General features: G+C 36.9%; 2 protein-coding genes across 2 annotated transcripts in view; one reads left to right on the top strand and one right to left on the bottom strand.

Moving 5' to 3' along the window:
• LOC108726251 (uncharacterized) overlaps window positions 1-964 on the top strand; it is a 46145-nt gene extending 45181 nt beyond the window's left edge. The window contains exon 3 of the mRNA XM_018453712.1: window positions 765-964. Within this exon, the coding sequence (XP_018309214.1) occupies window positions 765-779 (15 nt within the window). The 3' untranslated portion in view covers window positions 780-964. The remainder of the gene's footprint in view (window positions 1-764) is intronic.
• Window positions 965-10127: 9163 nt separating this feature from the next.
• Window positions 10128-11633, bottom strand: LOC108726244 (uncharacterized). The gene is made up of 3 exons (XM_018453699.1): window positions 11099-11633; window positions 10615-10935; window positions 10128-10498 (listed from the first exon to the last, which is right to left on the bottom strand). Exons 1-3 carry the CDS (start codon window positions 11631-11633, stop codon window positions 10128-10130), a joined length of 1227 nt encoding a protein of 408 aa, XP_018309201.1.
• Window positions 11634-14677: the final 3044 nt, after the last annotated feature.

Genomic DNA, 14677 nt, shown 5'->3' with positions numbered 1-14677 from the left:
AAATATCTTACAATCTGAAATGTGTTATATTGAGGAAATTATATAGATTGAAACTGACACAATCGCTCTTGTTCAAACGTCAAGTTAATTGAGGGTATTATATAATTAACGCAATCAATATGTAGTTAATTTAATAGTAGGTATGATTATTAATACAGTTGTAATGACAAAATGCGTTGTTATATCAACACAATGGTTTTTGATTGTCAAATTAACGAATTATTAACGATTTTCTTTGTAATATGTGTTTGTATTGTATTAAATTCTTTTTCTGTAATTGTTCTATGTTAGTATTAATTTCTTCAAATAATGTTAATATTTATGATAATATTTAATGTTAAGTTATAGTGAGAAAGGAAATCTTAATAACTCTCAATCTTCATAAATTTAATGTTTCAATATTATTTTACAAAAATAATCTCGATATACAAATTCGAAAGTCCTACCTAAAATATTCGGTTTTAAATAGTATTTTCTCCAAATAAAGAAAATATCGTCATTAGGACCTATACTACCGCATAGATTAGATAAAACCTACGACATATGTAAATTATAACTGCAACAAAAGGGCAACAGTAAAAGTTATATCTAAAGAGGATTTTCGAGCATCAACGATCTAATATATCTCACCGTTTTTTCTCTCTCGCGAAATGAGTTCTCGATGTTTTAATTTGCGTCACAGTACAAAGACTTGACATTCTCGCGGACTAAAAAGCAAGAATTGTATCATTAAATGACATTCGTGTTACATCGTTCGATTGCAGAGTGCCGGTGAATGAGAGCACGAGGAACGCACACAGAGGGCGACGACGCCCTTGAGGCTTGAACGGGGAAAATATGGTGCACGAGGGCACGGGTCTATGGCACGCGGCGGGATTCAACGTATCGAAGTGGCTGATGATCATAATACATGGATACCGGGTCACCACCCTCGTCCTGTACATCCTGCTCAACGTACTGGTGCGCACCGGTAAGTACAACCATCTTCCGGTTTCCCCTTCGATAGAGTATGTTTTTCTGCGGGAAATTATTGTTTGCGCACGCTCCATCCGTTGTCAAAGCCGAGCGTATTCCGGCGATGCGTAAAAGTAGAGGCAGCTTCGAGCGCTATTTGTATTGACTACCTTCTTTTTTTACCCACTTGACGTTCGCATATTCTCCCGAAAGTTTGTTTTGCAAATACCGCACATCTTTCAGTTCGAAAATATTGGATTAAAACTTTTTATAGATCAATAACTACGCGAAGATTATTGTAATAATGACAATGATAATGTAAAACAAATCAGAATTTGTCATCTGTGAAAAGAGAGAAATCAACGCCTCCTATCGATTTCCATTAAATAATTCTTGGTAATTATTCGGATTAACAGATACCGCGTCAATGACCTTGATTTTGACAAATGTTATCAAGGTCATGACCCTGAGTAATCTTCAAAAGGTTTTAGGTGACGGTAATTATTTATTCAAAAGTTATTATAAAAATTTCATTCAAAAGTTATTAATATTTGAATAAAAAATTATTGAAAATCAATATTCAGCGAATTTTAGTAATTAATATCTTGTTAACTATTGCGAAAATTACAAAATGGTAGAGAACTTTTCGACTCAATTTAGTCCATTCTGTAGCTATGAGAGAGTTTTATCGTTAATTATCAGACATCCTGTATATATATATTTACGATATATAAAGACCGTAACAACGTTTAAGAGTAAATTTCTGAGATCGTTTTGAGATAAAAATTTTAATACCAAAATGTCAATGCTATAACAATTTTTAAATTATAAGCATTTAAAGTTGACAAATCATACCAATCAAGGTCATCTAGGTCATCGGAGCTGCTTCCCTTATTTGGCATATTTACCCATTATTTATTTAAATTTTTCGCATACAACTATATTTTTTTTCTCTAAGGATGACTTAAAGTTGAGCCAAAACGGTATGAATTAATGAATTATTAAATGATGTAAATTCAGGTGTATATTATTAATCACAATTTGCTCACCATTACTTATACTTTTACCAGTCATTTCACAATTATTAATTCATTACTTTTTCGAAAATCCCATATACTTTCAATTAATATTTTATTAACAGTTATAAATAATTATGTGCCTGTGACCTGTAAGAGTTAATAATTATTCGCGAATTTAATGAGAGTTAAAATCTCATTTAAAATTCAAGTATATCTATCTTGTTTATCTCTCGAATGTTGCAGCAATAACGATAAATCGATGTTGGCCCTCCAAGCACACGCATGATATGACGATACATCATAGTTTACCACTCAAAGGATTAATGTATTTAAATTACGTCCTAGTATGCGCAGATATACCACTGCATATCGATACGAGTATTAAAAGTAATCTAGTTGCATGCGTGTGCTCGTCATATTATATATGTTTTATGAATTCGATATAACATCATTCGTAAACAAAACATGTTAGCATACTTGCCACTCAATCGCACTTGCGGTAAAATTTATAAAGATATTTGTTTTAACATCAACATCAAACACGCGTTATTAATAAAATTTAATCGATAAAATTGTTCTTTAAACTTTCGCAACGCTGATTTCTTTTTGAAGAAAGATCTCATATATTAGTGATACCAATCTGTGTTTTAAAATCTTTATTATTCATTTAAAAGAAATATATGTTTTATCGTAATATTTATTGCAATATATAAATATTACAATAAAGTACGAATTCGGAATTTAAATGTTTATCCAAATATTTGCTACAAAATTGCTATGAAAAATGAATCTTGTTCCAATAGCATTTTAACATTAAAAAACAAGAAGACTATAATACTTTATATGCACATATAAACAAATATATATACATATATATACTGTATATAATATGAGAAAGGTATTCTGAGCATTCGCATCACATAAAAATTACATTAAAAATGCAAAATTCCGCGCACACTGTACTGTTACAAATATAAAATGTAACTATTGTATATCGTTATTCTAATTCGGAAATAGCAGTTGACGTGTTATTAACATTTGGTGAATGTAGAAGAAATTTTCGAATCTGAATCTCTAATCTATATATAGTTATTTTATAAATGTTTATATTTTTAATTAGAAATGGAACAATAAAGTAGAATGAATCCTGCAATTTTTTTTAATATAAATTTAATATTAAATAATAAAAATGACATATCGCATTGATGTATTTAATTCGTCTTAATATCCTCTTTTCAAAATCATAAAAAAATCGTGTAGTGTTATTCAATTAACTTTTTCAAGAGACAAGTGTCTTATATTGGTATCACTTTCTTTTATTTTATAAACTTCGTTAGTCGATTTTTATAAAATTTGAGTTTTGAGTTATTCCTAATGTTTTTGTCAAATCTGAAATAAAAAAATTGTAAATTTTTAAATAGGATGGATCTAGTTTGACGAATGTTTAAATATTCAAAAAAAAAATGAAAAACTCGCCGTAGTTTTGAAAAATAATATGCTTAGACTATCCAGTATCCGAAAAATCAGAATTTTGGATTCAGCAATAATCACACGAATCCATTTCTATTTATTTTAATTCCTAAGGAATTGCTGACAGTGTCAGCATCACAGCCAATACGATGGCAAGAATCAAATACAGCTAGCAATCTAGCAAGAAAACAAGCATCGTGTGTCGACGACTTAACATATTGTCTTACGCAAATCTGAAGATCAAGAAGAAAGCGCCGGAAATGTGTATCTTTTTCTCTCACGTTTTATATATACATATTGTACATAAACACATATGCATATGATTTTTTTTTACAAAGTTATACCGTTTTAAGAAAAGTGTTACAAAACGAACAATTTTTTCTTGTATATTCAATATAATTCAAAAACAAATTTTTATTGTAGGGAACTTTATTAAAAATGAAATTAAAGTGTGAATTGTAATCTTATAAAATTTTTAAAGCTGGTGTAAGTGCATGTATGTATACATATACTTGAGTATGTTCTGTTTTTGACATTACCCAGGATCATCAACGGCGTGGCAGGAATTTAATTCTGTGTATACCATATGTGTATATGTTTTGTGTGCGTGTGTGTTTAATAACGTGTATTGCCTCCTCTCGTATTTATCAATTCGTGTGTTCGTTACTTTCATCAGTAGCACCCTACAGGTGCACTTTCATCAGTAGCACCTGTAGGAGGAATGACATAATTTAAGACAAGAAGAACTAAGACATTTAGGGGCCTATTCCATAATTCTTAACTACTGTAACGATATTGTTACATTGTCATTACGCAAGTTTTGTATATAGTAAAAAAAGCTGTGCAACAACGATATAATGATATCGTTACAGTCGTTAAGAGTTACAGAATAGGCCCCTTAATTTACAGTATGTGAGAGATGGAAAGAAATGAAGAAGGGAATGAACGTATACGGGGGAGAATAGGAGACTCGATAATCGATTATATAATGGAAGATGAGAGGGTGAGAATAAGTATATATGCAGTATAAAACTACATTGTTAGATTACTATTATATTATGTAAATTGATACAAAGTTATATCAATTATCTCGCACGGAATGCAAGAGATCCGGGTTCGACTCCCGGCCGAGGCATTATTTTTCGCAATAAGTTTTATTACAGTTTTTAAGTTGGGGAATTTGGGGGGATTATTAATATTTTCAGATTTGATTGCGTTGAAAGTCCGACAACCATATCGGCACGCAATTATCATTTCTGAAATTAATTCATTTAAATGAATTTACAATAGTTCAACATCTTAACGTTCTGACCGTTATGGCGCTTCTTAATTTAAATTATATCAATTATATCTGATTTTTTAAAATGTTTATATCATACACAAATTAAAATATATTTTGGAAATTTTTTACATATCTCATTTGCTCGGTTATTTCATATTTTTATTAGATGTTATTTATATTCATATTGCTTGTCGATTTAATTCGTGATATTTATACTACAGTAGTTAATTTTGCGTTTATAAGTCCGGAAAACCAATTCGGCGCACAGTTCGAATGACTACAAATATGGTATATATGCAAGCGCATATATAGTATCAGGGAATGGAAGTAACTCGTTACTTATAACGAAGTTACAGTTACAAGTTACTTTTTGGGTAACTTTACTGATAACTGCGTTACTTTTTCTTTTTGGTAACTGTAACGGGGTAACTTAGTTACATCTTTTTGGTAACGGTAACGAATTTTATAGTTTACTTTCATCGTTACTTAGCATACGATTGAATAGAGATGTAAAAAACGGTATTTTTTACTTCGGAGAAAAGTATCAAGCAAACAATTAGTTTTTTTACTGTAAATAACGATATTTTTGACTAAATTACATAAAATTCATAAAGAAACAAGTTATTTCAATATATTGGAACAACAGACATTTCATATATTTAAAAGCTAAATAAATGATGTTATTAATACAGATAATACTTTATAAGCATAACAGATATTGTTTTGTTGCATATTGATTATAATTGTACTCTATATTTTAATTATTTTAAGACATCCCAATATAATATTGATTTAAGCGTAGTTAGAGATTCGATGAACGTTGTCTCACTATAATTTAAATTTAGAATATGTATAATCACAGTATACGACAAAAAATAGTGTCAATTAGTCTAGTAAAGTATTATTTGTATTAATAATACAAGTATGGAATACTTACTTCACTTTTAAAATTGAAGTACAGTATACAGAAGTAAAATGTCATTCAAATAATAGTGAAAAGTAAGGTATATTTATAGTCATCGACATTATACTATATTATAACTTTGTAACTATTTTCACACAGAAATCTTACGGATAAATGCAAAAATTAAATTCTGGAGCAATAATACAGCGTTGAAATCGTGAAATGTTAAAAAAATATCCGAGTAAAAAAACTGTCAAAGCCGAAGGAAAAAAACCATTATTTCTCAAATTTTTTACCCTAAAATTCTAGAATTTTTCCATCGTTTACATCTCTACGATTGAACATCGATTAGACAAATAGACACAAACCACTCATAGCACTTGAGACTGTGGAAAGCCTCCAAGCACTCGTTTGCTGTGATTGGTGGTCGTCGATTTTAAAAAAATAACGAAAAGTTACTTTTTCAAGTAACGGTAACTGTAACGAGTTATTTTTAAAAATCGGTAACTAGTAACTGTAACTAGTTACTTTTTCTACTCGGTAACGAGTAACTGTAACTTGTTACTTTTAAATAGTAACTTTCCATTGTATAGTAATTCTTGAAAATAAAGATTGAATTATTTAAGCATTAAAGAACTTTGATCATTACGGCCATTACTTTTATTTCTTATTATTGAATTTTCAAATGTACGATCCAGTAAAATTCTTATTATTTATATTCACACACACACACACACACACACACGCGCGCGCGCGCGCGCGCACACGCACACGCACACGCACACGCACACGCACACGCACACGCACACGCACACGCACAGTAACAAAAAAAGTTGGTGAGATATGATTTAAGTGAGCAGTACGCATTAGGCAACTCATCTCTATATGTATACATATATCGCTATAAACGGAAGTTTAGTATAAATCGCTATGTAATCCTAGAAGTATTATGTTTATTGCGGTATATTGCAAATATTGTATCAATTTCCCGCAGAGATGCATTCCACTCTCTACAAAAACGAGCGAGGTGCGAAAAGCTTAATGGATCGATCACCACCCGTCACGAATGTATAATAGAATCGTGGCGCAACGTGGCGAAAAGTTGCGAATTACTTTATCTTGAAAGATAAAAAGTCGGGACGTGAAAGATTAATCGGCGCTCCAACGCGCGACACGCTTCTTCATCAAACAAAGTGTGTATTCATCTTCGAAAACTGTCGCGAGTCGGCACCTACGTGAGCGTATTTGCCATTCAAATGAGCGGTGGGACGTATCGATAGAAGTCCTTAAGTGTATAAACGATTGCGGGGAAGAGCTCGGTTGATACGATGTGTCGGCGATAAAGCGACGGTCGACCGCAAAGATGCAAGACGGAGACGTTTCACCTCGAGCACTGCACTGCCGTGCTCGTTGGTAATGAGGGTCATCAATAAAGTAGCGTCACCAACAATTAATTAGGGATATCGACGTAGCACGCACACATAACTATTGTTATCACCGTCAAGCTGTCGTTAAATTGGGATGGAATGGGATGTGCTCGTGCAAACATTGGGAGGGCTGCGTGATGACTTTGTGAGGACAAATCTGCAGATATATATCGCGGAGATACTCCTCCTTAAGGAAGTTTTTCTAGTTGTGCTAGCTCTTTTTTTATCGGATTAATTACGCTGCCCCGCTGATTGACTGTGATTGAAGTTACCTTATTGTATATTGTTGTCAACAAATCATTATTTTTTGTCTCTTTGAAGCTTTTTATATTTATTTTTCATAGGCATTTTTTTTCCAGAAGAGATTGCAAATAATGGAATCAATCTTTAGATATACACAGTTGAAAAACTTTTGTTAAATTGAATAAATTCACGTGTTCCAAACGATACATTTACATTATTACATTAATTTAATATGAGATGAATTGATATTTAATATGTTAGGAAGTAACACATTTATATTATACAAAAAATTGACATAAAAATGTAACATTGGCACAATTTGTAAGCAAATTGTGGAAGCATATTTCTTCAGTAAAGTTATCATATATATAAATTAATACGTACATCTTAATTATTATCTTAGAATTTTAATTTTAAAATACATTATTTTTATGTTATTTGACCACTTACATAAATTGTGTTATTTTAACATTAAGAAACATTGTGAACATCAACTTAACATAAAATGTTTAAATAGCACAATCACATTACGTTCAATTAACACTCGAATACTGTTAAAAATTCAATACAAAAATTTGTTTAACAAAGATTTGTTTTAATACAAAATATAAACGTTTTGTTTTTATAAACAAAGTATTTTTACGAGAGAGAATATGACAAAATCGTTCGCGCTAAGCGTGTTATATTAGCGAAATTTTACATTTTTTACACATTCAAGCTTCATTAATTTGTGTGAGAAGTTAATAACTGCAGTGGCAGTTACGATCCTTTTTTATAAATTACAGGTATGCTGGATATACGTGGAATTAATTCATAAATTACGTACCGAGTTAAATTCCGCAGAAAACCTTCGCTGTAAAAAGCTCTTTTGAATGATTAATCCGTTCGCGCTTGAAGGTGGAATATCTTATTAATGCGCAATAGAAAGCGTACAAGATCACGACAGCAAGAAAGTGGATTTAAATTGTTCGATCTGTTTAAGAATTAACACGCGGGAGTCATGAAAGTCGGAATTCGTGTCCATTTCCGAACTTATTTTCACAAGTGTACCTCTCGAGAGAAGTGTTAATGTAATATATACAATGCAAAATTGTCGTGATTCTTACTTTATTAGGTGCATCTCGTTTTATTTATTGTGATGCAAATAAAACAGTTACGAGAGTAAGGGGCTGCGCACAATCAAGGAATAGAAACAGGAACAGAGAATAAAAATTTCACCTATCAAAAACTGTGTATTCTATTGTATAGTGCATCGTTTCTGATTGGTTGAAATTTTTATTCTCTGTTCCTGTTCCCTTTCTCTGTTCCTATTCCATCATTGTGCGCAACCCCTAAAGCCGACGACACATGCGATGCTTGTTTTTCTGCTGGATTGCTAGCCGGATTAAAACCTTGCCACAGTATTGGCTGCGATGCTGGCACTGACATCGTGTGCCACCGACTTAAAAGTCTCTTTGTTTGCCGCTTAATTATATTGCCGTTTAAGATTAGTCATATCGTAAATAGCACTTATACACAGACGATTTACATGTCATTGACATATCACTACATACTACTACATCAATATCTCACTCACACATGCCATACATACACATAAAGGACCTAGCGGAATAATGTCCGTTTCTACCAATGTAGTTTAATTTTAATCTTAGTTCAATTTGTTCCTCATCCCTTTCTAGTCCTAAGAATTAGAAAAAGATAAAGAGCAAGTTGAACCGAGATTAAAATTAATCTACATTGGTAGAAATAGGCATAAGTACCTACGGTAAAAATGTCTCCACGGCTTTTAGAGTTGACCTTTTTTTCTAAGGTTACTCATATGAAAAGACGCTTACATATCAAATTTTAGATTTCTATATGGAGACCTGATCAAGTTAGAGCGAAAAAATGATTACAAATTTACGAATTTAATTTAGTAAAAATTCAAATAAAATTCTGAAAAAATTCTGAAAAATTGGTTACTCCAAAACACAAATAAGAATTCTTTGAAAATCTTTTTCAATGCGAATTTCAATTCTGAAAAAAATAAAAATAACATTTAAACATTTTTTCACCCCGATTCCGTTGATTGACCATCTTAAAAAAATTTCATGTCAATTTCTGTTCAACTATCTAAAAAAATATCTTTTTTAGATTTTTTCAAAAGGTTGGCCACATTGAGAAAAATTAAATTACATGTTTTCGTTAATTTGATGAAATAATGAGTAACACAAACCGTCTTTATCAGTTCTCTAATATTTTATTTACCTATAAAATTCTCTCTCTCCATATTAAAATATTTTAATGAACACAAGTTGAAAGTGACACCCTCATTTCTCAATCGTTGGGTTGAAAGGCAGTTATTTTTATTTAATTAATTACAAATTACATTTATACGTTAGACTATGGTTTTTAAAAAATAAGGGGGGTATTATAATTAGATCAACTTGCTTCACACCGCCGATGAAGGGTTCTGTGATACCCGAAACGTTCGGTCTTACATTTAATGTTAAAGTGAATTTATTTTGAACAAATTAGAATTTTTGCTCGTTCACAATTATTGGTCTTTTATTAATTATTGTAATTACATTTATATTCTGACACACAGTTATCGTATATTATACTAATATATCATACAGGGTGGCCCACGTAAATTTTTACAAACTAATAACTCTAAAAATATTTGTCCTATCAAAAAGTTGTTCATAAGAAAGTTTCATATATTCGAGGGGCTTTTCTAGTAGTAGTAGTAGTAAGAAACACAGGTGGGGCTATGACAGCCGCCTAACGTGACCTAGATCTCTAAAGTTCCATTGTCACTCCCTGTTTGTCTCCAAAGATTAGGCGGTTTAGCCCAGCCCCGTACCGTGTACTAGGCTTATGAGGTCGTCTATCTTTGCTCCGTCCAGATCCTCAGACATCAGAAACGTGTTGCTCCAGGATCTGTATCTCTTGCAAGCAAGCAGAGGGCAGCGACACAGAAGATGTATGCTGTCCTCGTTTTCTTCTCCACATAGCCGGCAGTTTTTCTGGTCGGCTAGTCCAATGTTGTATAGGTGTGCTCTGAGAAGCAAGTGTCCTGTGAGGAGGCCTATGCCCATTCTCAGTTTGTGTCTTCCCATAGCTGTCAGTTCTTTTGTTCTGGCCAGATTAGGTTGTTTCGTTAGTTGCTTTATCAGTTTGCAACCCTTTGATTTTTTCCAGGAGTTTATAAGTGCACCTGTTCCAACATCTCTTTTATCTTTCTTTTACCTAGCACGAAGAGAACTCCGACGGTCTATTCAGCCGGGTCCATTTCTGTCCTTAGCTTTGCTAGACCGTCCGCCCTCTCATTACCAGGTATGTCCTGGTGTCCAGGGACCCATACTAGAGTAACTTGGATTGTTTCCCCTAGTTTGTCAAGGGCTTGCATACAGTCCCAAACTACAGACGATTCTGTGGTGATCTTTGCAAGTGCAGCAAGAGCTGCTCTGTTATCTGAGCAGATACAGATGCGATGCCTGATTTTTCTATCAATCAGGAGTTCTGCGCACCTCGAAATGGCGAACACTTCAGCCTGAAAGACTGTGGCCTGCCCCCTTAATAGTATGCTTTTTTCATGATTGATTTTGGGACCGTAAATGCCTATCCCAAAGAGATCATTTGCCCCCGATCCATCTGTGTACCATACGTCCACGTTTGGATTGGTTAGAAAATTGGGATCCTGCTAGTCCTCCCTAGCGGGTATTAGAACCTTACAAGTCTTCTTCTGCTGGTGCTTCCTGGGGATCCTGTCCTGCTTTAGTTTGAAAGGGGGTCTATCGGACAGACCCAGTGTAACCGAGCCTGGTTTCCTTCCACTCCCCCTGACACCTCATTCTATATGTTGCTCGTCTTGTTACGCTGATTATAACTAGGCTCAGAGGCGGAGAGCCAAGTGCTACTTCCAGCGCCTCAGTTGATGTGGTTTTCATGGCCCCTGTCACGTCCCTCAAGTATTTCCCCTGTAGGCTTTTGAGCAGGTTCTTCGCCTCCATCTTCTCCACCCTAGGCCACCAGACAACCGTAGCATATGTTAACCTAGGTAGTAGTATCATTTTGTAGAGCCACAGGGCGATCCTGGGATTAATATCCCAGTACCTGCCTATGACTCTTCTACAAGCCCACATGGATGTGTACAGTTTTTTCCTCTTTTCCTCGAGGTGTGATTTCCAGCTCAGCTTTGAATCCAGGTGAACTTCTAGATACTTCATTGGGTAGGTATACTCTATTTCCTTATGCCTATTTCCTGAGCCCCAAAGCCTCAGCGGCTCTATTGGTTCAGGCTTATATTTTCTAGTGAAAATCATGGTCGAGGTCTTCTCCGGATTCACCATCAAATTCCTGGTCCTGCACTAGTCTGGCACGATTAGTACATAAGGCTTCGTCCATGCATTTCTTAAGGGTCGTGAGGAAGTTTCCCCTGGTAATTATGGCCATGTCATCTGAAAACCAGACTCCCTCAATTTTGTGAGAAGCTCGTCTACTACCACCAAAGCAGAGGGAAGAGAACCCCCCTACGGGCAGCCCGCCGCTGGACGCCCCTCAATGGCAATATTGCCGTGGCTAACAATTAGTTTCTTGCCCTCCAGTATGCTTTGCGTTCTGTCCAGAAATGCACCTGGAATTCTGTATGTTTCCATAGCGTTCTTCATCACTGAGATTGAGATGCTGTCGAAAGCCCCTTCAATGTCGATAAAGACGCCCATCGCATATCCCTTGGCAGCCAACTGAGTCTCGACCCCGCCCACTAGGTAATGTAGGGTTGTATCCGTGGATCTGCCCTTTCTGTAGGCGTACTGGGAGGAGTTCAGTGGTTCTTGTGGCTGTTCAAAAAGTGGGTTTTTCATGTAATGGTCTACCAGTCTCTCCAGTATCTTCAGAATGAAGGGTATGAGACTGACAGGTCTGTAATCTTTGGCTACAATATGGCCTTTTCTTCCTGGCTTGGATATAAACACCACTTTGGTGCCACTCTAAGCCTGCGGAACGTGTCTCAGGGCTATGCTAGCCCTAAACACTATTGTCAGGGGATCCATCAGGGCTCCCATACCTTCTCTAAGCAGCGCTGGGTAGATGTCATCCGGTCCCCGTGACTTGAAGTGTTCGAAGGTCTTTATAGCCCATTCGACCTTGTCAGGCAACACTACTCTTGTTGCCAGTGTCCATTCCCTGGGTTTGTGTTGTTCCCTGGGTTGCTTAATTCCTTGGTGGATACAGCAAGTGTCCTCTGGAAAACCTGGAAAGTGAGTAGACATTAAGTGTTCAAGCGTTTCTTGTAACGTCTCGGTATAGTTTCCGCTTGGGAGTTTTAAGCAGCCCAAGCGGGAAAAGTTGTCTTTGCTGAGGATTTTGTTTAGCCTGGATGCTTCAGGAGCACTTTCAATGCTTTCACAGAACTCTCTCCAGCTTTTTCTTTTCGTGATGGTTAACGCTTTACTATAACAGTGTTTTGCTTGTCTGTAAGCTTTCCAATCCGCTGTTGTGTTTCTTCTTCTTGTTTTGTTGAAGAGCTTTCTTATTCTCGACCTGTGCTTCGAGAGCTTACTGCTTTACCATAGTACCTTGGTCGGTGGGTGTTTTGGCTTTTCCGGGCAGTTTGCCTCGTAGACTGTTTTTATCGCGTCACTCACATATTATTTCTAAATTCTCTTTAGAGTGAAATCTAGTCGGGGTATTCTTTAAGATGCCCTCAAGGTCCATCTTGTAGCCCTCCCAGTTCGTTATTCTAGGGTTGCAGCCCCATTCTTGATTTTCCGTATGTTTGAGGACATATCTTATCTGCCTGTGATCCGATTCTGATGGTTTTCCGGATACTCTCCAGTCACGTACTAGGTCGGCCATTTTCTCGCTGTATACGATTATGTCTATCACTTCTTGTCTTCTACAATCCAAGAAGGTTGGTTCTGATCCTCGATTCAGGATGACCAGACCAGCGCCCATTATGAATCATGGAGGTTCTCCCCTCTCGAGTTTATATTTGAGCTTCCCCACTCTATGTGGTAGGAGTTTGCGTCGCAGCCCAAGAGGAGTTCGAGCTCTTTTCCTTCGCATAGGTCACCAGCTCCTCCACCCTTTTTGATGGTGGTGCTGTTTGGGAGTCGTAAGGTATGTACACCGATCCCACCAGCATGTCCAAGTAGTTGTCCTTGTCCAGGTTGAGCCTCAGTTGTACCACGGTCAAGTCGCTGAGCTGTGACATAAGAATAGTATTTAGTCCCTTAACCATAATGCAGTCCTTATTTTGTTCTGTCTGCTTTGTAATGACTCCGCAGCTTCTCAGTCCTTTGATAGCGCTATTCAGGAACCATGGCTTCTAAATGAGTGCTGTTGCTGTCTGTATCACAGTCATGCTCCTGGTTAAAATCCCCGAGACTCCTTTACTGTGATATAAGTTAATCTGTACTATAGGTAGTGTGAGGCCCGTGTATTTTAGGCGGCCTCCTCCGCCCCGGTAGTCGTGCCCCCCCCCCTGTGTTCTTTGTCAAGCACTTTTACAGATGTTCGACCCAGTCCACAGAAGGGTTTGAAGCTACAGATCTTAAGAGCCTTCAGGAACGCCTTGCCGATCAGGGCAGCGAAGTGGACGCTCTTAGCGTTCCTACTCTCGCTCCCTCTCATGACAACCCACTCCCTGGCACCTAAACTCGCGTTTTGTCTTTTTTTTTATAACGGAGAGGAAATGCCTTCGCATACTCCGGGATCTCGGGGGAGATCCCGGGGTTATATGGGACTTGGACCCACTAAAATTCCTCCGGGTGTCCTGCTCTGGCCATAGTGAGAGGCTCCCAGGAACGCGTGCAGTATGCTTTTGGGAGCCCCCCGGCTAGCCGGCCTAGGCCGGACCTAACCCCTAACCCGCCCGGAACCTTTTTTTTTTTTTTTTTTTTTTGTGACGCAGGGGAAATGCATTTACGCATGCCCGGTCGTAACCGGGGTATGTGGGACTCCTCCTATCTAACGGAGACTACCCACTAAAACCCCAGCGAATGGCCGTCCTGACGCATTTGGAATCAGGCCGGGAACTTCGATGCTGCAGTACATCCGGCCTGACCCCGCGTACGTCGCTTTTTACTGCGACTCCGTGTCAGTGATTACAGCAGCGGAGGTGCCATTACGCCTCCGCGCTGTCCCCCGCGGAACGAGGGGTTCCGATTCCTCTGTGGGCGCCTTCTCGGGCCCTCTCGGCCCTTTCCTTCGCCCGCATGACCGTCCCGGAGAACTCGATGAATCCTCTCCTGCCTGATCCATCGATCAGGGCTCGCGCTATCGTCCGCCACGATATGACAGGTCCTATTTCTGTCTTAAGGCGCTCTCTTTCTTCGGCCCAGGCCGGGCAATGCATCAGGGTGTGGCTGGCGGTATCACTGCTGGCCTGGCA

Source organism: Mycetomoellerius zeteki, unplaced genomic scaffold, assembly GCF_001594055.1.
Source record: "Mycetomoellerius zeteki isolate Tzet28-1 unplaced genomic scaffold, Tzet1.0 scaffold111, whole genome shotgun sequence".
NCBI lineage: Eukaryota > Metazoa > Arthropoda > Insecta > Hymenoptera > Formicidae > Mycetomoellerius > Mycetomoellerius zeteki.
Note: the sequence above shows the minus strand (reverse complement) of the source record. Positions and strands in the feature narration are given on the sequence as shown.

Excerpts from the sequence above, each read along its gene's own strand:
- LOC108726244 (XM_018453699.1), bottom strand. The coding sequence starts at position 11,633 with ATGGTGAATCCGGAGAAGACCTCGACCATGATTTTCACTAGAAAATAT. Across the intron at positions 10,936-11,098 it reads GTGGAAGGAAACCAGGCTCG|ATGGATCGGGGGCAAATGAT; the intron begins GTTACACTGGGT and ends TATGGTACACAG. Across the intron at positions 10,499-10,614 it reads TGGACACCAGGACATACCTG|GTGCACTTATAAACTCCTGG; the intron begins GTAATGAGAGGG and ends ATGTTGGAACAG.